At 46.2% G+C, this 23,330-nt stretch overlaps 1 protein-coding gene across 2 annotated transcripts in view; it reads right to left on the bottom strand.

Moving 5' to 3' along the window:
• The window catches only part of COG7 (component of oligomeric golgi complex 7), an 88,544-nt gene that overhangs the window by 25,600 nt on the left and 39,614 nt on the right, over positions 1-23,330 (bottom strand). For both annotated transcript variants that reach the window (XR_007124335.1, XM_047713130.1), the window contains exons 8-13: positions 19,490-19,617; positions 18,142-18,296; positions 12,563-12,679; positions 6,764-6,829; positions 2,232-2,418; positions 569-709 (exon numbers count right to left, since the gene is read on the bottom strand). Coding sequence is in view for 1 of the 2 variants with exons in the window: in XM_047713130.1 (XP_047569086.1) it covers positions 569-709; positions 2,232-2,418; positions 6,764-6,829; positions 12,563-12,679; positions 18,142-18,296; positions 19,490-19,617 (794 nt within the window). In the remaining variant the exon portion in view is untranslated. The remainder of the gene's footprint in view (positions 1-568; positions 710-2,231; positions 2,419-6,763; positions 6,830-12,562; positions 12,680-18,141; positions 18,297-19,489; positions 19,618-23,330) is intronic.

Raw genomic sequence — 23,330 nt, 5'->3', positions numbered from 1 at the left:
GATGGGTAATCCCTTAAAGGAGTCAGGACAAGCAGAAAAGGGTGTAAGGTGAGGGAAGGGAGGCGCTCAGGGAATAGCCAGAGAGCAAAGGCATCAAGAACAGAAAACAGCAGACCCCCTCAAATCCTCATCAAAATCACCAGATCAGATCTGGTAAGACACTCTCCTGGGCAAAGTTCCAGAACTAATGCTCATGAAAAAAATGCAATCTCACGGGACAATTAGCTCCTCTGACCTGCCCCAACCTATCCAGTGGCACATAATCTCCCTCACTTCTCCCGCAGAGGGCACAGCTACGCTGCTCCGAACGGTGAAAGTTAATCAAGCAATAATAATCATCCCAGGAAGCAGGATGAAAATAAGGCATCACAGTGACTCCAATTAAGATAAGGCATTCTTGCTAAGCAGTGAGTTGCAAGGGAACAGTGAGTCTGCATGGCGGGACTTCCAAGTCAGGAGAGTTAGAGAGCTTCCTCCTAAAGCTCCTGGGGGCCGGGGCGGGGGGTGGGGGTGAGGGGAGGAGCTGGGGGCCCAACAAGGGGATGTCTGCGGTCCGTGGAAAACTCACGTCCATCTTGGAAACGAGTAGCAGCTGCTGTTTGATGCGCAGGAACACGGAATCGAAAGCCAGCTGGTGGGCCTGCTGGTTAAGGCGAGTCAGGGCCGTGCGAGACGCAGACAGCAGGTTGTGGTTGCTGGATCCTTTCTCCTAAGACGAGATAATGCAAAAGGCTGTTAGGGCCTGGCTCAAACCAAGGCGATCAGCTAGTTCAACATTTTGAAAAGCCCCTGAGAGGAAGAAAGTGAGGGGGTGGTTCGGTACAGCAGTGGTTCCCAAGCCCGTCTGTGCCCCAGCACCCCCTGTGGAACATGCTGGATTATAGATGCACACGCTCCCACCTCAGAGCTACTGAATCAGAGCCCAGCAGGGTTCTGGGGCCCAGGGAGCGTTTTAGCTCACTTTTTCATGTAATTCTGATGCATCTGCTAACACAAGCTCAGGGACTGGCAGTTTAGGAAAAAATTAACTGGTGAGTGTCCCTCAGGGATAGAGGCAGAGGGAGAAAATGATCAAAAGTGTCAGGTATAAACAAGATTGAGGGACAGGAGCCTGACCTCCCAGCGAGGTCAGCTCAGTTACACTCGGTCGTATGGCAGACTACGCACAATCTATATGAGTTCCAAGGAATTCCAAACAGCCTGAGAAAATACAGAGGTGGAAAATGTAACCTTAGTTTTGCTATTATAAATGAGCCGATTACAACAAACTAAACCAGATCAGCAATAAAGATAGACAGAGTTGCTTTAACCTAATCACGGAAACATGGATGAATGAACCTGAACAACTGTTTTAAGTGTTTGTCAAGCTCTAGTACAGCCAACTGGCGGGCCAAAGTGCACGGCGATGGGGAGACCGTGTGAGGGTAGATGAAGGCTCAGACACGTCCAGAGGCTCACTGGGCCGTCACCCCCAGAGCTCAAGGCCCACCAGGACACGATGAGATTGCATTTGGTGTCAAGGTAACGGCAATGTCTCCTCTGCCTATCACCAAGACAGGTCGGGGGATGGTGCTGGAAAGGATGCTACAGTCCACTTAGGATCTTGGGGCCATTCATAGGTTGTTGTATGGTTCACTCCACGTGTTGGGAGGTTCTTCCATCCCTGGAGCCCCAAGGGGCCCAAAGCTCAAAGTCAAGAGCAGCACTGTGATAGGCATACTGAGAGCTTAAGCTAAAGGGATGGCCAGAAGGGAACACTTATCCTCAGGTCCTCCTACTGGCACGAGGAGGATTGATTTCCCTCCTGGCAGGGTTGGGGGGCCTCCTTTGTGGGTTCTCCCCACTTAGCAGGCAGTCCACATTGTAGTCCCCTCTCTGCCATTCAGTAACAGGGGCCTGTCCCTGCCCTGGAGTCAGGGGCTACCCAGCCATCCTCCTGGCAAATCTGACTCTGGAGGGCAGTACGGCAAGCCCATTGCCACACACCTGAAGTCATGCTGTCCATGCGGGCTCTACCGCCTTCTGTCAGTAATAAAGCTCCACTTCTCCAAATCCCACACCTATACGTCCATTCGTTCCCACCCAGTTTCATTTTTTAGCTCCTTACAACACAACATAAACGAGACCGAGAAGAGGCAATAGGGCACATGGCAGACTGCGGTCCACACGCAGAGCCGAAAAGCCTGGATGGAGGAACAGGTGGCAAGAATGCCATCAGTCTGGTCTCATACCTTGAGGGTATATAGTATTGCCATTAAACTGGCATATTCAGCAGGGTTATCCTTCTGGAGGTAATTATATTCTTGCCATGGGTTCTTGGCAGAGCTCTTCTTGTCTGTCAAGATGCTATCCTGAAACCCGGCCAGGCTTCGAGGGCTGTAGGAGTCCGAGAGATACTTGCCAGCTGTAGACAAAATCCTGAAATGAAAGTGATGACCATTACGCCCCGAGCTATTTGTATGGAACCTTCCTCTGGGAGCATTCAGTTTGCTCCTTCCTAAATCCCAGGATATCCTGATGAGGCAGACAGATTTCGGGTCCATTTGCTAAGAAGAAAAGGAAGACATCCCACACCGCTGAGGAACGAGCAGGACCTCGGGTGCACAAGAGACCCCAGGTGCTTTTAGTTCCTATTTAACACTCAGTCCGCCGGCACCTGCCACCTTCCTAACGTGACAGCCTACATGGGGCCATCGTCAGTTTATTACGATCTGGGACACTGTGCATTTTCTGTGCAGCACTTTCTGGCTCCGCGGGAATCACCATCTGGAATGAAGACATGGGGAGCCACCGGCAGCGGGGGGAGCCGGTCCTGGGAGAGTGGGGACAGCAGCTCGAAGCACGCTGCTAGCCACATGACTCACCATCATGCAACTGGGCTGGTGTGGGGTTCGTGTCCACCTGCCCTGTATAGTTTACTTTTGTGGTTTAGGTGCCACAGAGAGATCTACTGAGAGAAGCCAGCACTGTCCCATTTCTCTGAGGAAGAAAAACGCCTGGAGAAAGTTCTAGGTGACGAACAACCTCTAGGGCTTGCACCTCTATCTTCTCTTTCCAACAAAGACGGCCTTCCCTGACAGATGCTGCAAAGCCTCTGCTGTCCTCCCTGAGCCCAGCTGGACCGCCCAGCATACACAACTGAATGTGCACAGAACCACGTGAACATAACGCAGGACATCCCACGTGTGGCTGACTCCCCGACCCCTCCTTGGCCATAACATGTCATGAAAAAGGATCGCCCTGGCAGCTTTCTGGTTGAACTCACTTTTTAAAAAAACAAGTCCAGTGAAACCTGTCAAGGTTTACCTGCAGACAAACGAATACGTCTATAGGGCCTTCCTGGGGAGCCACAGCCGACACAAGCTGCCACCTGTCTCTGCCACTAAGCTACGGCTCTCCCTGATGCTTAAAGCCTCCAGGTGGCTTCAGCTGGGTCTCTTGTCTGCCAAACGGTGGCCTGTTCCTGCCATCACCCTTTCTTCCAAGCCTTCACGATCTGTGAGGACCAAACAGGGTGTTCTTCCCCTCTAAGTTCCAAGCACGGAGCACAGGGCCTGGCCCACGGTGGGTGACCCTGGGTTTGGTGAGCAAGAAGCTGAGAGCTGCCCTCTGGGAAATCAGCTCCCCCTGTTAGGTCACAGTCATTTGTGCCTCCCCTGGGTCATCTAGGGGGAGACTGGCACCAGTATGCCATCCACGCTGAAGAAAAACAGGTATGTCAGGAATGTTTTAAGTATTAAAGATTACAGTTTAAAATGTTAGAACAGTGCACTCTAAAATAAGAACCAGGGCACCTCAGTGGCTCAGTCAGTTAAGCGTCTTGCCTTTGGCTCACGTCATGATCTCAAGGTCCTGGGATCGAGCCCCATGTCTGGGATTGAGCATCTCCCTCTCCCCCGCTGCTCATGCTCTCTCTCCAGAGATCTCTCTCTCAAATCTTTAAAAAAAAAAAATAAAGCGAGAACCAAATTTAAAAAAAAAAAAAAAAAGGCGGAATCGGTTCCAACCCCCAAGGAATGAACCATATCTCTTCCTCCCTAGCCTCCTCTTCATCCAGACAGACACCATTAGATGAACTAATCATCAGACTCAGATTTCCTAGAATGTGTGTGTTTACTAGTACTACGAGCTAAACCTTACTGAAATGAACACTTGATTTCTACACTCCCAAAGACATGTTCTCTCATTGCTGGAACAGGAGACAGCAGATAAGTAAAACAGTCCTCACCCTCAAGAAGTTCACGGATTAAGGGGCGGGAGTCCGACCTGCACTAAGGTGCTAACAAGTGTTCGGGGAGACAGCAGTAAGTGCGCACAGAGGAGGGAGAACCTAATGTCACGCCTCCAACCACTTCAACTCATCTCCTTTCACAGGAGCTAGTTACCCACTGCTTTACAAGCCATGGAAACTTGTAGATTTACACTGGATCCCCCAAACCTGATTTTCCCATTAAACTGTCCCACTAAGACCTCTTCCCAGTGAAACCATCCCTGTGCCAAAACTTACTGATGGGTGCCATGAAAGTAGAGAGGAGCCATGACTATCTCCCTATAGCTCACCCTACTTGCCCAGTGCACCAGAAAGTCCTCCAGTGGCACTCTGCCCATAAATCACAAAACGATCCTTTTCTGCAAGGAAGGGATCTTGAGCCCCAAAGCCAATGTCACTCTTGTCGCCAAAGTAATCTAGAGTGTTCTGAGCTACTGCCTTTGTCACCTTGAGGGGTGGTGGGAGGCGTGGTCCTTGGGCCGAGGGAGTCTGGGTTCTGCAGGGGAGATTGAGGGGAGATTGACAGGCAGATAAGATAAGCTTTATAGGCAGCTGCCACACCTGTGCCTCCCCGATGGGAACACAGATGGTGACTGTCGCTATTTTCCCTTTCCAGGCTCAGTGCTTCCAGAATGCTGTCACCTCTTAAAGAAGCTCCCCTGGATACGCCCGGTCCGGTCTCATCTCATGCCAAAGCTTGGGTCAGAGTTTCAGCTTCTCTGGGCTGCAAAATGCTGATAGAGAGGCTCATCCTTTATCTACCACTGCCCGGTCAACTTCCTAACCAGATCCTTCTCTTCCTTTAAGAATGTAATATTCACCTTCACTAAAAGACTGAGGAAAGCCTGTATGTCCTGACATGGAAAGATGTCTGCCGTACACAGGCAGAGGAACCCAAGTCCAGGGTGGGACGCTAATCTATGAGAAAAACAGTGTGGGCAGTGCAGGGCTGACACACTCTGGACGGCTCAGCTCACGTCCACCTTCGAATCACTGCCTCGTGGTCCCGTGACCTCAGACGCAGCTACTTCCACAGATCATTTCTTTCACTTGAATTACCACCTGTGCCAGACTCGATGCCTCAATGTCCCTTCATCTGTAAAAATGCGGACGGACAGTACCTACCTCTTTGGTCACTGGGAGGATTAAAGAGTTAATTCCTGGAAAGTCCCTAATATCAGAGCTCAATAAATATTATAGGTGGGGGCAGATGTTAATAATGTTTCTTCTAGAGAGAATATTGAGGGTGAGTGGTTTCCCTTTTTATTTCATACACTCGTGAACGGTTTTCATTTTTGCCATGAGTTAGGGCCAGGCTAGAATTACTACTGAACTTAAGAAAGTAAGAAGCGGCATGCCTGTCCTTTAAACATAAATGTTACACTTTCAGCCCTTCCCAGGAGTCCTCTGAAAACTCGGGCACACTCGCCCTCCACCACAGGCTCCCTTCACCACGAGTGCATGTGCGAACGTTGGCATGAGCGTGTGCGGGGGGGTTACTGTTCACGGCGTTTATATTATTTACACACACTCCACTATGTGCCTGTGCTGCTTGGGTTCTACTCAGCCCGGGAAGTCACGTCATTTGTGTGCTGGGCGGCTCTGGAGTTCCGGACAGCAGCGGCTGCCCGTTCTACCCTGCGGCGAGACGCTGCCCAGAACGGGAACCACTGTAGGAGACGGTGAACCTGAAGACAGTCCATGGGCTCAGAAATGAAAGAAGACAGAATGTGGCGGGAAGGAGAAAGAGCTGCCTTGGAGCACTGACCTCACTCCTCAGCCCCTCAGCCCCACCTTCCGCCAGGCGGCTGTGTCACCGCGTACAGCCCACCCCACATGGACCACTGCCAGAAATTCCCTCCCACCCACATCACCTTAGGACAATAAGGAAGTTACCCAAGAAAGAGGTGATGGGGCTGCTGCTAGGCCCTCAGACAACCGTACAAAATAGACTTCTTCCCCCCAGCTCCCGGAGAACACAGAAATCATCGGTTCCAAGGAATTGACAGATTTAGGTGGAAAAAGAGAGGAGGGAAATTTGGGAGGCTGGAGCCCTTTGAAGGGAAAACCAGTTTGAACGGGATGACCTCAGGGCAAGGGAAACCCTGGCAGGTATCAGAATAGAGAAAGGAGGGGAAGAAATGTAATGCTGCTTCTATGAAGAAACTTGAGTCCCAGTAATTCACTTACCAACAAGCAGTGGGAACCCAGCCCATTTACAATTTGGAGACAACGTGTATGGTCTCATTTGGGCTTCAACTTCCATATCTAACAAAAACTTTGTAACCACTGTCAATGAGCTCAGAGCCTTATCCTTTTCAGGTGCTCAGTAAATGTTTAATGATGACATAATGACACTTTGTATCTAGGTACAGACAGTCCTCGAGCCTGTGACTTTCACATTTGACCGTATGTCGCCATTGCTGAACTGTGTGCTATATCAGGTTCTTCCCCAGCCAGGATCCCAGGGAATCACCCACAGCTCTGGCCTACCTGTTTGCTAGCTGCTGCTCGAAGTCCCCACATTGCCGCAAGAGCTCACCACAGGTGGCTATTATCCTAAACAAAACAAAACAAAAGCACTTCAAGTTCAAGTATCTGGAATGTTGACATTTACCAGACAAATACTGTCTCATTCATAAACATTCTAACTATTCACTCCTTTTGGGGGTGCTGGGTTCTGGAGAAGTGGTTAACCATTGGACAATCTACCTGACATGTCTCACTAATCAGTAATTCATGGAGAAGGGAAACTCGACTTTGTTCTAACATCCTCGAGTCACAGGTCTCTCTGCTGGGAATCGGGAGTTCTGTGCCACACGTCTCAAATAATCTTACATTTCCCAAATACTGAGGTGTGCTTTGGGGCTTTGTCCTTAATAAAATGGGTTGGAAATAGTTCATATTTAAAATTAAAAACGGAGGTTGGGGGCACCAGGTGGTGGGTATTGTAGAGGGCACGGATTGCATGGAGCACTGGGTGTGGTGCAAAAATAATGAATACTGTTATGCTGAAAAAATAAAAAATTAAAAAAAAAATAAAATTAAATTAAAAACGGGCACCTGGCAGGCTCAGTCTCAAAAGAGCATGTGACTCTTGATCTTGGGGTAGTGAGTCCGAGTCCACCTGGGGTGTAGAGACTACTTATATTTAAAAGCTTTAAAAAATAATAAAATAAAATTTAGAAATCAACAATACATTTTAAAAATCATTCACCACAATCAAGTGGGATTATTCCAGGGATGCAACAGTGGTTCAATACTTGCGGATCAGTCAACCTGATACATCACATCCACAAGAGAGAGCATAAAAATCATACAAGCATCTCAAGAGATGCAGAAAAAGCATCCGACAAAGTACAACATCCACTCATGACAAAAACTATCAACAAAGTCGGTTTAAAGGGAACATACCACAACATAATAAAGGCCATATATGAAAAAATGAAAAACCCACAGCTAGTATCATCCTCAATGGGGCAAAACTGAGAGCTTTTCCCCTAAGGATCAAGACAAGGATGACCACTCTATCCACTTTCATTCAACATAGCACTGGGAAGACCTAGCCACCGCAATCAGACAAGAAAAAGAAATAGAAGGCATCCAGACTGGTAAGGACAAGGTGAAGCTTTCACTATCTGCAGATGACAGAATATAATAAAGAGAACCCTAAAGACTCTACCAAAAAACCACTAGAACTGATTGATGAATTCCATTAAGTCAGTGGATACAAAATCAGTGTACAGAAATCTGTTGCATTTCTTGCACTAATCATGAAGAAGCAGAAAGTGAAAATTTCCAACTGCACCAAAAATAATAAAACACCTAGAACTAAACTTAATCAAACAGACAAAAAGACCTATATTCTGAAAACCATAAAACACTTATAAAAGGAACTGAAGATGATACAAATGGAAAGATGTTTTATGCTCATAGTTGGATAAGTCAATATTGTTAAAATTTCCACACTACCCAAGGCAATCTACAGATTTAATCCAATCCCTAACAAAATACCAGCAGCATTTTTCATAGAACTAGAACAAATAACCTAAAATTCATATGGAACCAAAAAAGACCCTGAAAACAGCCAAAGCAACCCTCAGAAAGATGAACAAAGCTAGAGGGATCACAATCTCAGATTTCAAGATATATCAGAGTAATCAAAACAGTATGATACTGGCACAGTAACAGTGACTAATCACCAGAACAGAATAGAGCGCTCAGAAATAAACCCACACATATATGGTCAATTAATCTACAACAAAGGAGGCGAGAATAAACAATGGGGAAAAGACAGAATAAATAAACATCTTCAACAAATGGCGTTGGGAAAACTGGACAGCCCCATGCAAAACAATGAAACCGGACTACTTCCTTACACCATACGCAAAAATAAACTCAAAATGGATTAAAGCTTAAATGTGAGGCCTGAAACCATAAAACTTCCAGGAGAAAATATAGGCAGTATTTCTTTGACATCAGCCATAAAAACATTTTTCTAAATATGTGTCCTCAGGCAAGGGAAACAAAAGCGAAATTTAACTATTGGGACACCACCACCAAAATAAAAAGCTTTTGCTTTTTGCAAAGGAAACCACCAACAAAACAAAAAGGCAATCTACTGAATGGGACAAGATGTTTGCAAATGATATATCCGATAAGGGGTTAACATCCAGAATATATAAAGAACATATACAACTCAACACCAAAAAAATGAAATAATCCAATTAAAAAATGAGCAGAGCAGATTTTTCCAAAGAGAGACAAATGGCTAACAGACACATGAAAAGATGGTCAACATCACTCATCATCAGGGAAATACAAATCAGAACCACAAGGAGATATCACCTCACACCTGTCAGAATGGCTACGATCAAAAATAAAAGAAATAATAAGCATTGGGGCACCAGGGTGGCTCAGTCAGTTAAGCATCCAACTATTGATTTCAGCTGAGGTCATGATCTCAGGGTTATGAGACTGATCCGCGCATCGGGCTCTGTGCTGAGCCCAGAGCCTGCTTAAGGTTCTCTCTCCTCCTTCTGCCTCTTCCCCCAACTCATGCTTGCGCTCCTCTCTCTCTAAAAAATAGGAAGGAAGGAAGGAAGAAAGAAAGAAAAGGACAGAGAAAGGAAGGAAGGGAAGGAGGGAGGGAGAGAGGGAGGGAAGGAAGGAAGGAAGGAGGAAGAAAGGAAGGAAGGAAGGAAGGAAGGAAGGAAGGAAGAAAGAAAGAAAGAAAGAAAGAAAGAAAGAAAGAAAGAAAGAAAGAAAGAAAGAAGTATTGGCGAGGATGTGAAGGAAAAGGAACCTTCTTGCACTGTTGGTGGGAATGCAAACTGGTGCAGCCACTCTGGAAAACAGAGCTTCCTAAAAATTTAAAAATCCGTTCCTAAAAACAGAGCTTCCTAAAAAAATTAAAAACAGAATTACCATATGCTCCAGTAATGTCACTATTGGATATTTATCAAAGAAAACAAAAACACTAATTCAAAATATATACCCATCCCTAAGTTGACTGCAATGTTATTTACAATAGCCAAGATACAGAAGCATAAATGAATGGACAGTGTGTGATACATATATCTATAATGGACTCAGCCATAGAAAATGAGATCTTGCCATTTGCGACCACATGAATGAACCTAAAGGTATTATTCTAAGTGAAGTAAGTCAAAGACAATTTACCGTATGATTTCACTCACACGTAGATTTTAAGACACAAAGCAAAACAAAAGAGACAAACAGACTCTTGACTACAGAAAACAAATGATGACTGCCAGGGGGAGGAGGATGGAGGGATGGGTGAAACAGAGAAAGGGGGTTAAAAAAAATTAAATTAAAATTTAAAAACCAAAAGTCATTACTTAGTATTTGTTAGATGTCTGCTATTTGCAAGGCCAAGAAAACTGTTTTTATACTGTATCTCTCTCTGATCCCATGAAAGGCAGGTGAAGAGTAATCCATTTGGTTTCTCAGAGATAAGACTGAATGACCGTCATACCTTTACTTAATAATCTTTTAATTTTCAAGTAATTTTATGCTAGGCCCTAAAGTCCAGCGACCGAGTCCTTCAACACCAAACTATAAATGTCAGGACAAATCCAAGGATTAAAAACATCTGAAGTCTAGTTAATTTTTAACTTCTCTAAAAGTGCCTATCCATCACCAGGGTATCTGGGCATTCCATCATAAGAAAGGTTTATGAGAAAATGAAATATTCCACTTTCCACTTGCCTCGAGTGCAACAGAATAACCTTGTATGTAGTATTTTCCGGCGTACCAAGCTGCCACACATGATAGGGGGATACAGTTAGCATCGAAAACATTAAATTTCATCCCCCAAAATTAGAAGTCCAGATCAGAGCCCATGAGGAAATGATCCGAATGGCCCTGGGAGGTGCTGGATCTGCTCTGATTAAAGACAGCTTTCAGGGGTGCCTGGGTGGCTCAGGTGGTTGGGCATCTGACTCCTGGTTTCAGCTCAAGTCATGATCTCGGGGTTGTGGGATTGAGCCCAGAGTCGGACTCCATGCTCAGCATGGAGTCTGCTTTTCCCTCCCCCTCTGCCCCTTGCCTCGCTCTCTCACTCCCTGACAGAGAATAAATAAATCCTTTAAAAAAAAAAAAAGAAAAAAGAAAAAAAGACAGCTCTCAGAGGATCTGGATGTGCTCTGGTGTGGACCACCACACTGAGAACTCCAAGCGTTGGGGGCACCCTGCGCACACTACCTAGGTCAGGGGTCAGGCAAGTGGGTGAAGGGCAACCACCCTCTTCAGAATGTCCAACCATGAAGAGTGGTTTTAAGGAAAAGAAATTCTGGGTTGTCATTTATCTCAGCCTAAGAGTAGAGCGGCTATCCCACACGGTAGCAGAACAGTGGCACAAGAGAACATACGGCCAGGCTGGCAGGGACTTCAGTGACCAGTGCCGGGGAGACGATGCGAACCCACTGCTTCTAGGGCTTCCAATGTTTAGGTGATGTTAGAAATCTGGATTATGTTAAATCTGGTTTATAAATGTGGACAACGAAACCCAAATTTTGTAAATGATGGGATCAAACCACGTCCGTAGGTCAGGTCTGGCCATAGGCCAGAGGTCTACACTTTCTGGCTGGACCTTCTCAAGGGCCAAACCTTTGCAGGCCACTGCTGATCACACTCCCACCAGGGCTCAGGGCTTGGGGCAATGGGGTCTATCTAGTGGCCCACAGGTCACACGGGGCTACCCCAGGATCTAGCCATCAACCACCACTTAGAAGAGTGACCACAAAGCCTGTTATGAACTCTAACATGGTCCTTTAAGGCCAGATAATGTTGCCTTACCACTTAGTGGTATGGTGCTTAGATCTAAAAAACAGAATCTGGGGTCCCTGGCTGGCTCAGTCAATGGAACGTGTGACGCTTTATCTTGGGCTTCTGGGTTTGAGACCCATGTTGGGTATAGAGATTACTTTAAAAAAAAAAAAAAATCTGGGGCACTGGTTGGCTCAGTGGGTTAAGCCTCTGCCTTCGGCTCAGGTCATGATCCCAGGGTCCTGGGATTGAGCCCCACATCGGGCTCTCTGCTCGGCGGGGAGCCTGCTTCCCCCTCTCGCTCTCTCTGCCTGCCTCTCTGCCTGCTTGTGATCTCTCTGTCTCCCTCTCTGTCGGATAAATAAATTAAATCTTTAAAAAAAAAAATCTTACAAAAAATTTTAAAAATTTTTTAAATAATAAAAACAGGATCTAATCAGCTACATATTTTCTAAAATATAAGTTCCAAGTTATTTTAGCCTGAAAAATTATAGGCTAAGGGGAAAATAAATCTCAAGCCAAATATAAAAAAATATAAGTCACCAAAGGAGATGAGGCGTACACAAAGACTAAAATGCTTTAACAGTGAGGGGGGTCTCTCTGGGCTGGTGCTGCCGCCGCTGCTGTTTTTAATTGGCTTATTTTTAGAGTTTGCTTAAAAAAAAAAAGAAAGCAGTGAGGAAAAAAAAAATGAACCCCTTAAAAGCATGCTCATCAGGGGCACCTGGGTAGCTCAGTGGGTTAAAGCCCCTGCCTTCAGTTCAAGTCATGATCTCAGGGTCCTGGGATCAAGCCCCATGTTGGGCTCTCTGCTCAGCAGGGAGCCTGCTTCCCCCCCTCTCTCTCTGCCTGCCTCTCTGCCTACTTGTGATTTCTGTCAAATAAGTAAATAAAATCTTAAAAAAAAAAAACAAAACACGCTCATCAATTTTACGTATTCTAGGATGCATGTTTCTGCCTACTACATGAGGCACACATTTAAGTTACAGCCCTCATTTTTACCTGATGGAATTCTGAAAAGCTGTCCAATCTTCTTGAAAAAGTGAGTTGGGAGGAATATCATCGAGCTTACACTTCTTTCGTATTGACTGGAGAGTGCTGGTGAAATCAGACACGTACCTATGCGGAAAGAAAAAAAACCCGACAGGGATGTCGTCATAAACTCCTCGGCTCTAAAGACACCTGGAATCATGTGGCTTTGGGAAAAGGGATAAGGACCCTGAGAGCATCTTTAGAGGCTCCCACCAAGGAGTCAGATAGCCTGTAAAATCTGACCACAGCAGGGTCTTCTCTGTATGGCCGATCTTTCTCACCTGGAAGGGCGGATTTAAGAGAGATGCTCAAGACGAGACAGAAGGGGAGAACCACTAAGACGAAGATTCTGGTGACCCACCAGGTGAGAGGTGGTGCTGAGAAATGACTCCCTGGCCCAAAGAACTGTCCTGACATGTCACAGGCCCATGATGATACCTGACCGCCACCCAGCACACTGTAAGGCAGCTCGCCAATGCACAGGGTACTCTTGCAGGATTCCCGACCCCCTCCCCGCCCCCCAATTTAGATTAAACAGCCAAGCTCCACAGTGGGCAGGTTCCCCACTTGAATGGCACAGGATGTGAAATGGATTCGAAGCTGAGGCACCTCCCTCCCCCCAGGCTGCTGTCTGCTCCCCCAGACCCCAACTGCTTCCCTGCCCAACACCCAGCACAAGTACAAGTCCATCGCTTCTTTCCTGTGTGTGTTTAATGTATGTGCTGTCACCAGGTTGGAAGCTCCGGAGGAACAGGGACTATGTCCTTGTGGCTTATAAGTGTCCCCAGGAAGGAGCACAGAGCTGGGAACAAAAGAGACACCTGGGAACAGTTCCTGGATGAATGCAAGACTTGCACTGGGGCCCTGAGAAAGTATCTGGGTGTCTCTGGGGCTGTTTTCTCATCTTTAAAATGGACTTAACGAATGGTGTCTTCTACAGTGCCTCAAGGAATTGTGATGATCAAATAAATGAAATAGGGGTTTCTGGGTGGCTCAGTCAGTTAAGCGTCGGACTCTTAGTGTCGGCTCAGGTCACAATCTCTGGGTCATGACACTGAGCCCCACATCGGGCTCTGTGCTCAGTGCGGAGTTTGCTTGTCTCTCTCCCTCCTCTCGCGCAAGCTTGCTCTCTTTTGCGAATGAATAAATAAAATCTTTAAAAACTAAATAGATGAAATAATATATACAAAAGTTCTTTGAAAAGAATAAAAGGAAAGCTGATGTGGGGTTGTTTTCTGAGGACATACGCTTCCTGGAACATGAACGAATGTGTGCACGTCCTTGGGAGGGTATGGTGAGGAGGACACAGGTGAGCCGGGGTCTTATTCTCTGGAAACCACGAGGCTCCCTGAAAACCCAGGACATCTGTGTGCATCACAAGAAGCCTGACCTCGCTCCCTTCCCAAACCACAAACCCTAAGTGAGGAAGGTGGGTTGTGCCCCACAGGGCACAGCCCTGAAGACAGCTTTCTTCGGGAGATCGGTCCTTGGTGGATGGGGAGGGGCCTCAAGGACCACCTGACAGAGGGATGCTGAGGAACATAATCCTGCTTCAGCAGCAGGGTGAACAACTGGGCGACTATGACAAATGTGTCTTACAAGAAAGAGTGTGCGACCCGCCGATGGACCTGCTTGGTAGCAGCTCATGACAGCGTTCCCGGGTTGCAGAGTGGGCAGCAGAGCACTGGAGCGGGGGCGGGGGGGGTCCCCAGTTCAGCCACAGTGTGTATCACATCACATTTTCATCACATTTATCCCCAGATTTTCCAATTCTCTCTCACGATCAACATCTCCAGGTGTCTTCACCACGTAAGCGTCGCTGTGTCGGGGGCTTTAATTACCTGCTTGCACTTACTAGCCATGAATGCCATGGGGAGAGTCTCATCACTCGGAGAAAAGGCATCAGGACACCAAGACATCCCAAGCAGTAAGCATCAGAGCGGTGAGCCTGGCAGGGCTCCAACACCAGAGCCCACACTCCCGGCATAGCTGGAAAGCCCCTGATTCTGAAACCCCTTCTCGCTTGTTATACCCTTCGACCTCACCCTGGTTCAAGTTAGGCCAGGCCCCTCCTGCCTCCCCTGCATGCTCCATCCTGCCGTCCCCAATACCCCTCCGTATGACTGAACGGTGTCCCATCTCAACCCCGCTCGGGTTAGCTTCACACTGATTGCCCTATTTTACAGACAGCAGCTGCTGGGGTAACTTCGAAATCTTCCCTTCTCGAGGTGACCTAGTTTCACCATGGCCCCTCTCTACAGTTTGAATTTTTAATATAGATTTGTGTTATTTTTTTTTAAATGAAGGAATCTAAATAACCAACAGAAGAACTATCTCACTCAAAACAGCTGAGAAGAGCAGGAGATGAGAGAGAGGAACAGCCTTATACACATTAGTTCCTCAAGATACAATAGTAAAGGATGGGGCACCTGGGTGGCTCAGTGGGTTAAAGCCTCTGTCTTCAGCTCAGGTCATGATCCCAGGATCCTGGGATTGAGCCCTGCATCGGGCTCTCTGCTCAGCAGCAAGCCTGCTTCCTCTTCTCTCCCTCTCTGCCTGCCTCTTTGCCTACTTGTGATCTCTGTCTGTCAAATAAATAAATAAAATCTTAAAAAAAAAAAGATACAATAGTTAAGGTTGATTTAAAAACTCCTTTAAAGTACGGAGGAAAGAGCTGAACATCTTCTTTTGAAGGAATAAAAGCAAAATGTTCAAAAGTGGGTATTTTGGGGTGCCTGGGTGGCTCAGTGGGTTAAAGCCTCTGCCTTCGGCTCGGGTCATGGTACCAGGGTCCTAGGATCGAGCCCCGCATCGGGCTCTCCGCTTGGCGGAGAGCCTGCTTCCTCCTCTCTCTCTGCCTGCCTCTCTGCCTACTTGTGATCTCTGTCTATCAAATAAATAAATCTTTAAAAAAAAAAAAAAGTGGATATTTTTTAGCAGAAAGACTAAGGGTGGGAGGAAGACTTTCACATTTTTATACCTTTACGTGTTTTTAAAAAATTACTCTAATGCAGGCGCCTGGGTAGCTCAGTTGTTAAGCGTCTGACTTCAGCTCAGGTCATGATCCCAGGGTTCTAGGATCAAGCCCCAGATGGTGCTCCCTGCTCAGCAGGAAGCCTGTTTCTCCCTCTCCAACTCCCCCTGCTTGTGTTCCCTCTCTCTCGCTCGATCTCTCTCACTCTGTCAAATAAATAAATAAATAAATTTTTTAAAAAATTACTCTAATGTATTATTTTTGTTATTTCATAATAAAATTTTTAGATCCCAATAAAAAAGTTCTTTCTATCCACAAAATCTTGGTTAGTGGTGGAGACAGAAATTGGCCAATTCTGTCCAATGAGACTTACTGCTCATACTTCTCTTTCTACGGGCACACATCTGGGTTTATCTGGTTACTCCTCGATCTGAGAGCAGCGCCTGTGTCCTTGGTGGCCCTACTGCCTCCACCCTGAGCTGCCCTCCGATGGTGCTGACCACCTGCTGCGGTGACCGAGAGCTCTGGCTCCACGGACCTCAGAGCTCACAGTGGCGTGCACAGTATTTCTGGAATGACAAGAGCTCCCTAAACTTACTATAGGAAAACAGTATTCTGCTCAATTAAAAAAAAAAAAAATTGTGGGACACCTGGGTGGCTCAGTTGGTTGAGCATCTGGCTCTTGATTTTGGCTCAGGTCATGATCTCAGGGTCATGAGATCAGGCCCCACGTCAGGATCCATGCTGAGTACGGAGCCTGATTAAGATTCTCTCTCTCTCTGCTGCCCCTCACCCCACCCCAAGCCTGCATGCACTCCCTCTCTCTAAAACAAAATAAGAAATAAAAATAAATTTCTTAAGACTGAGGGCAACTATAATCTAGAACAAGCTACCAAGAGAAGGGCTTTGGAGAGCCCGAGAATGTGCCTGTGTGGAAGCCGGAGACTGGAGCTTTGACCACCTGCGGGCCGTGGCGCCTGGACTGCGCAGGTCTGAGAATCCAGCCTCACGCAGCCTGCTCGCTTGTTCTGTCTCCTAACTAAATGTCACTTCGCGTCCTCTTCTTTCTTCCTTCACACAGCTCTGCTGCAATGTAATTCACATACTGCACAATTCACCCATTTAAAGAGCACATTTCAACAGTTTTCAGCATTGTCACAGAGCTATGTGACCATCACCACAGTCAACTTCATAACATTTTCATTGCCCAAAAAAGCAGCCCTGTCCCTTTTAGGAGTCACCCCCCAATGCCTCCAGGTGTCCACCTCTCCCTCAGCCCGAGCCATCAGTCTATTTTCTGTTTCTATCGATTTGCCTGTTTTGGACACTTCATATAGGCAGAATCATAAAACACATGGTCTTTTATGACTGACTTCCTTCACTTAGCATGTTTATATTTTTTTCATCTTATATTTTTAATTTTACATAAGAAATATGTAAACATATGCTCCTCTTCTAAAAGTCAGAAAACAACAAATAAAGCTGAATTCCCTATGAACACCACCCTACTCCTTCCCTGCCTCCCCATCCCCCCGATGTTTTGAGTTTATGGCCTAACATTCCACACATCAGGGCTGAGCAAAATTTTCTGCTAAGGTCCAGATATTTTAGGCTTTGCAAAACCCAAGGTCTGTCCTAACTATTGAACTCTACCTTCATAGACCATAGGTAAGTGAAGGGGCATGGTTGCATCCCAATTGGCTCATGAGCTAGTTTGTTGACACCCATTCTACAGGAATATATAACGCATGTTAAAGCATTAAAATAGATCCAGAACAGGGATTGGTACTTTCGACTTTTTTGTAAGAAAAAGTTTTCCTGAAATACGGTCACACCCATTCATTTACGTGTCATTTACAAAAGTCTCTACTGACTGCAAGGCCCACAGAGCCAAAATGCTTACCATTGGGCCCTCTGAGGAAAAAGCTCGCTGAACCCCACTATGGAAAATATACCTTATATTTTGTATGCTCTTTTTACATACTGTATTGGACTCTACATAATATTCTGCAACTTTGTTTTTTTCACTGGACACCATATTTTAGAGATCCATCAATGTGGATATATGTTGATCTAATTAAGGCTGTAACTGCCAAACAGAGTTCCCTTGTATGAACATGTACATTATTTAGTCATTGCCAAATTCATGGACATTCAGGTTGCTTCAAATGTTCCACTATCGCTAATGGTGCTACAAGGAATATCCTTGAGATTGCCCCCTCAGGGGGATAAAAACAAAGATTGCCCCTTCAGGGGGTAGGCGGGGGGAATGCCTGTGTGGCTCAGTTGGTTAAGTGTCTGCCTTCAGCTGAATTCATGATCCCAGAGTCCTGGGACTGACCCCCCTGTCAGGCTTCTTGTTCAGTACTAAGCCTGCTTCTCCCTCTCCTCCCCACTCATGCTCTCTCCCACTATCTCTGTCTCTCTCTCAAATAAATAAAATCTTTAAAAAAGATTGCCCCGGGCTCAGGCACATGTGCCATTCCAGGGCTCAGAGCAGGAACACAGAACACACGCATTTTTAACTGGGGCAGACAGCACCCTCTGTGTGACCTGTCCCCACACCCAGCCTTACTTGGCAAAGAGGGATTTCAGTGCTGCCAGCAAGCCGCAGGTCCCCAGGCCGTTGGTGAATCTGACGCATCTGTCGACGGCTGCAGAAGCCAGACCAAAGAGCTTGTTCACGGAGTGGCTCAGCTCCTGCACGCAGTCAATGACTTCTCCGTGTTCCTGGTCAGCAAATATGGATAAATGAGGGCCGCCTCAGACTCAAGAACAGATGAACAGACAACATTAAGATGGAGGAAATTTCCAAACCTCCCGGCGCGTGGTCAGGCAGCAGAAACGCAGCCCCAAGCTGCGGAGCTCTTCCAGAGCCCGAACCAAGGGCAGGACATCTACGTGGCCAGTAAGATCACACACACCAATCCCTGGGGGAAAAGCCTTCCATTTTTCACCTCTTTCCTCTTTTTCTGTGATTAAGATGGCATCTCCCCTCTGGCTCTAAAGCTAGAATTCAAATCCTCTGTATTGAACACTCCAAAAGAATGCAGCGAAAGGAAAATCTTCCTTCAGGGGCAAGAATGTAACTGAGGTGGAACGGACTTTCTAGGCACATCACTAGAAAACGGAAAAATGGCAGGAGGCAGCAGAGTTTAACTAGTGTGAGATCTGCTCTTAAATGTCAACTCGCGTCATGCTAGATCACCATAATACTGGCAACGGGAATGCCTTCCCTCACCCTCGGAGGCCCGCCCAAGTGAACCTGCCCCTGGGGCACTGTCCCTGAGTGCTCGGCTCCTGTGCCCATCTGCACCAGGCTCTGTGAGGTTTTGAGAAGCCCAGTCTAAGATCACGGATTAGTCCTTGCTTCTCAGGGCCAGAAAGCACTGACAGCAACCAAGAGAGGACACGGAGAAAAGGGTTTCTTCCCTGATTCTCCAGTCTCAAAATATCACCCTGACTATAAGCTCCTCGAGGGCAGAAAACACCACTTGTTCGTGCTTTTCTAGTTTCCAGCACTTAAAGTAATGTCAGTCTGCAGTAAGTGCTCAGTAAATGCTCATCAACTAAAAAAAAGAAAAAGAAGGGGGAAGGGGGTGCCTGGGTGGCTCAGTCATTAGGCGTCGGCCTTCAGCTCAGACGGAAGACTGCCATAGTAAGAATTCATTATCTGGGAGATCATCAACTTTCCCCTCAAAGATTTAAGCCTCTCATTCTACTGGACCTTTATCTGAGATTTTAAATAGAAAATCAATAGCATCTCCATGGTCTCATTTTACACCTGGATTGCAAGAGTCCACTGGGTACTTAGAGCCCGTTTTTTGCCGGCTCCCTGTTCCCAGGCTTTGCACCCCACCCCCTCCCTGGGGCTGGCAAACCAGAGGCTCCCTGCCCGGCCACTGGTGGGACTGGGCCATTACCAAGGGCACCGCGCTGATCTGGATGAGGACGTTCTTCTCTTCCAGGTCGCCGTACTTCAGCTGGTAGGGTTTGTATGGACCATACACAGCCTCCACCAGTTCCGTGACTTTCACCAGGTTGTAGTCATCTTGAGGGGATCAAAAATTAAAATCGATAATGAACAAAGGGGCCAAAATTGCTGGAAAGCAACGGGTTATGGTACTCTGCTGGAACTTGTCTGGTTTCACCTTGGGGTGACTGCATTTTGTTAATGGGCTGTGGCTGTTCGTGGAAGCTGCAGCAATCACTTCAGTAAATAACTTTGAGGAACTTGGGCTCTGGGTGTAATTTATCTAGAGTACTGTTAAAGATGCCAACTCCCTGCGTCCCACAACCCACCATGGCTAAGAATCACTTCAAATGATAACTCTAGTCAAGGGCCAGTTCCAGAAGTGCTACAGAGAAAAGGGTCTGCTGGAATATTTTTGGGACTTTAGAGACAGGATACCTCATATACTAGGCATCCCCAAAATTCCTATATTCGCCTACATTAAAAAAAAAAAAATACAAAGCATGTTTGTACCAAAAATTGAAATGGGCACCTTCCAAGACATAGCAACTCAGCTTCTAGGCTGAATACTGACACCCAAATGACTTCAGCATCCACTGATAAGCCTTGCCTGAATAAACTTTTACACTCCTGATTATAAAATGATTCCCTAATCCTCTTGTTCCTTCTAGATCTACTTGCAGGTCTTCTCTTATAAAGAAAAGATTTTCCTTTCTCGCTCTTTAATACAATAAATCCCGTGAACTCGTAGATTCTTCCATATTCATGGTGTTATGATCCACTATTGTCATTATCCACTTTGATGCTCAAATTGTTTTGAATTTGGTCAGCGGTGGCCCCTTCAGGCTGCCTCCTGAAATCTTTCTGACGTGTCCCTAATCAGCCTCTGAGTGCCTCAGCTGGAATCCAAAATCTTTTCTCTGGCCTGCAAGGACCCACGCAGGCTTGACCTGAGAAGGTGAAAGAGATAGGCAGTGGCAAGTAAAGGCTCTTCTGTTCAGGCTCCCCTGCCTCCTACTTATTATGTGACTGTGTACAATGACGGAACTCTGGAGGCCTGTTTCCTCAACTATAAATTAAGATTAATAAAGGCACCAATCTTATAAGGCCTTAGTGGGGATTACATAAAATCTGTGTCTAGCATGTGGGAACACTCCATAAAAGCCAACTCTTTTTATTTTTAACTGCCCCAGCCTTTCCTCCTTCACCATCCCCCTGGCCCCCAGCCTTCTCTCAGCTCCTCAGACACACAGGGCTCCCTTCTGGTCATGTGCCGATGCTTCTGTCCAGAAGGATCTTGTTCTCCCTTATCCTCCGGCATCTGGTCACCTCCCCGTTTTTCTTCCAGGACTCACTCAGCTCAAGTCACCAGGCTCGATCAGCTTTGTTGGCTCACATATGCTCCTAGAACCACTTTGTTTTTCTTCAAAGTACTCATCTCATTTTGTAATTATACACCCATTACTATGATCATTAGATTATCTCCCACCAGAATAGATGATGGGTGACAGCAGGGACTGTCTGGTTTTGCTCGGCACAGCAACCTCAGCGTCCAGCATTCCAGTACTCGTCCATTTGTAGTTGAATAGAATAAATTAAACACACTGTGATCTATCTATAAAGCAGTCACGAAAAATAATTGGACATCTACATATACAAAACACACACACACAAGTTGGGAACCAGAGATGCAAGTAGGAAGACAGAAGCTACGAACCTGTGGTGGTGGATCTGCTTTGGAACGATCTAGAACAATCCACTGTTCCAATTCTTTGGAACAAACTAGAAATATGCATTTCCTAGCTCTGTCCAACAAAAGGCCCTAGAAGCCCAGCAACAATGAGTACCCTCGGTGTCCAGACCTTGTTCTAAATACCATTTACCACTAGAAGAAACCAGGCTCCTTGGGAAAACACAGGTCTGAGGCAGGGAAGGTATGTGTTCCTGGAACAGTTTGTGCCAAACAGCAAGAATGCACTTAAAGACTGATGGGGACACGTTGAAAAGATCCAGGAGGCAGCCCAAAGGGGCAACCACTGACCAAAGTGGAAATAATTCAAGCATCAAAATGAATAGTGGCAACAACAAATCATAACACAGTGAGTAAAAAAAGAATCCAGGAGTTCACAGTGATATGAAAGTGAGGAAAGGGGCCACCAGGCTGGCTCAGTCAGAAGACCATGAGACTCTTGATCTCAGGGTTGTGAGTTCGAGCACCACATGGGGTAGAGAGATTACGTAAATAAATAAAACTTTTTTAAAAAGTGAGGAAAGAAAGGGAAATCTCTTCTTTATAAAAGAAGGCCACAAATAGATGTAGAAGAAAGCAGAGAATTACGAAATCATCATTTTATAATCAGCAGTGTAAAAGTTTATTCAGGCAAGGATTATCGATGGAGGCTAAAGTCACTGGGTAAATATTTTTTGAGGATTAGTATATTTCTATGGGCTCAAGGCATCACTCCATGGGTTACTTAATTTTTTTAAGATTTTATTTATTTATTTGAGAGACAGGTGGAGAGTGAAAGAGAGCACAAGCGGTGACAAGCAGAGGGAGAAGGAGACTCCCCGCTGAACAAGGAACCAGATGTGGGACTCAATCCTAGGACCCTGCATGACCTGAGCTGAAGGCAGACACTTAACCGAATGAAGCATCCAGGCACCCTAAGGATTACTTATGAGTTTCAAAGAGGGAGAAGTACCTTTACAATAGAGAGATCTAGTGGATACATCTACTAAGTGATTAATCCAACCATCACCAATGACTGGACATTAAGTGTCTCCTGACGTGGTGCCACAGGAAACACACCACATCATCAATGCAGCATTCTTGCCAAAATATTTCATCTAAATTTAATCTTCAGGAATCAATCAGACAGTTCCAGAATATGGGACATTCCACTAGGAAACTACCCTGTATTCTTCAAAGAGGTCAGTGTCTTGAAAGACAAAAGAAAGATGAGATGACTGTTTCAGATTAAGAGATTAAAGAGACAAGACAACCAGATACAATGTGCACCAACTGATCTTAATGGGAGGCAGAAGTGGGGAAGCAGCTATACTTCTGTGGGAAAAAAAAAAAAAAACTTTTGTGGAACAAATGGAAAAATTCATATATTAGGTGACATTATTGAGTAAATATTAAATTTGAGGTTTTTTTTCCCCTCCCCCTAAATTTGAGGGGGTTAATACAGTAACAAAATACTCTATTAAAAACATATTTAAGGGGGCGCCTGGGTGGCTCAGTGGGTTAAGGCCTCTGCCTTCAGCTCAGGTCGTGATCCCAGAGTCCTGGGATCGAGCCCCGCATCGGGCTCCCTGCTCGGCGGGGAGCTTGCTTCTCCCTCTGCCCCTCCCCCTGCTCCTGCTTTCTGTCAAATAAATGAAATATTTTTTAAAAATTTTATTTATTTCTGGCGTGCCTAGGTGGCTCAGTGAGTTAAGCCTCTGCCTTCGGCTCAGGTCATGATCTCAGGGTCCTGGGATCGAGCGTCGAGTTGGGCTCTCTGCTCAGCAGGGAGTCTGCTTCCCCCCACCCCATCTGCCTGCCTCTCTGTCTACTTGTGATCTCTCTCTGTGTCAAATAAATAAATAAAACCTTCAAAAAAAAAAGATTTTATTTCTTTCTTTTAGAGAAAGAGGGAGAGGGAGAGAGGCGGGAGGAGTAGAGGGGAGGGACAAGCAGACTCCCCACTGAGCAGAGACTGACGTGCAGCTCAATCTCACCCCCCCAAGATGATGACCTGAGTCAAAAATCAAGGATCTGATACTTAACTGACTAAGCCACCCAG

Source organism: Lutra lutra, chromosome 18, assembly GCF_902655055.1.
Source record: "Lutra lutra chromosome 18, mLutLut1.2, whole genome shotgun sequence".
NCBI lineage: Eukaryota > Metazoa > Chordata > Mammalia > Carnivora > Mustelidae > Lutra > Lutra lutra.
The sequence above is the reverse complement of the archived record's forward strand: the minus strand, read 5'-3'. Positions and strand labels throughout refer to the sequence as shown.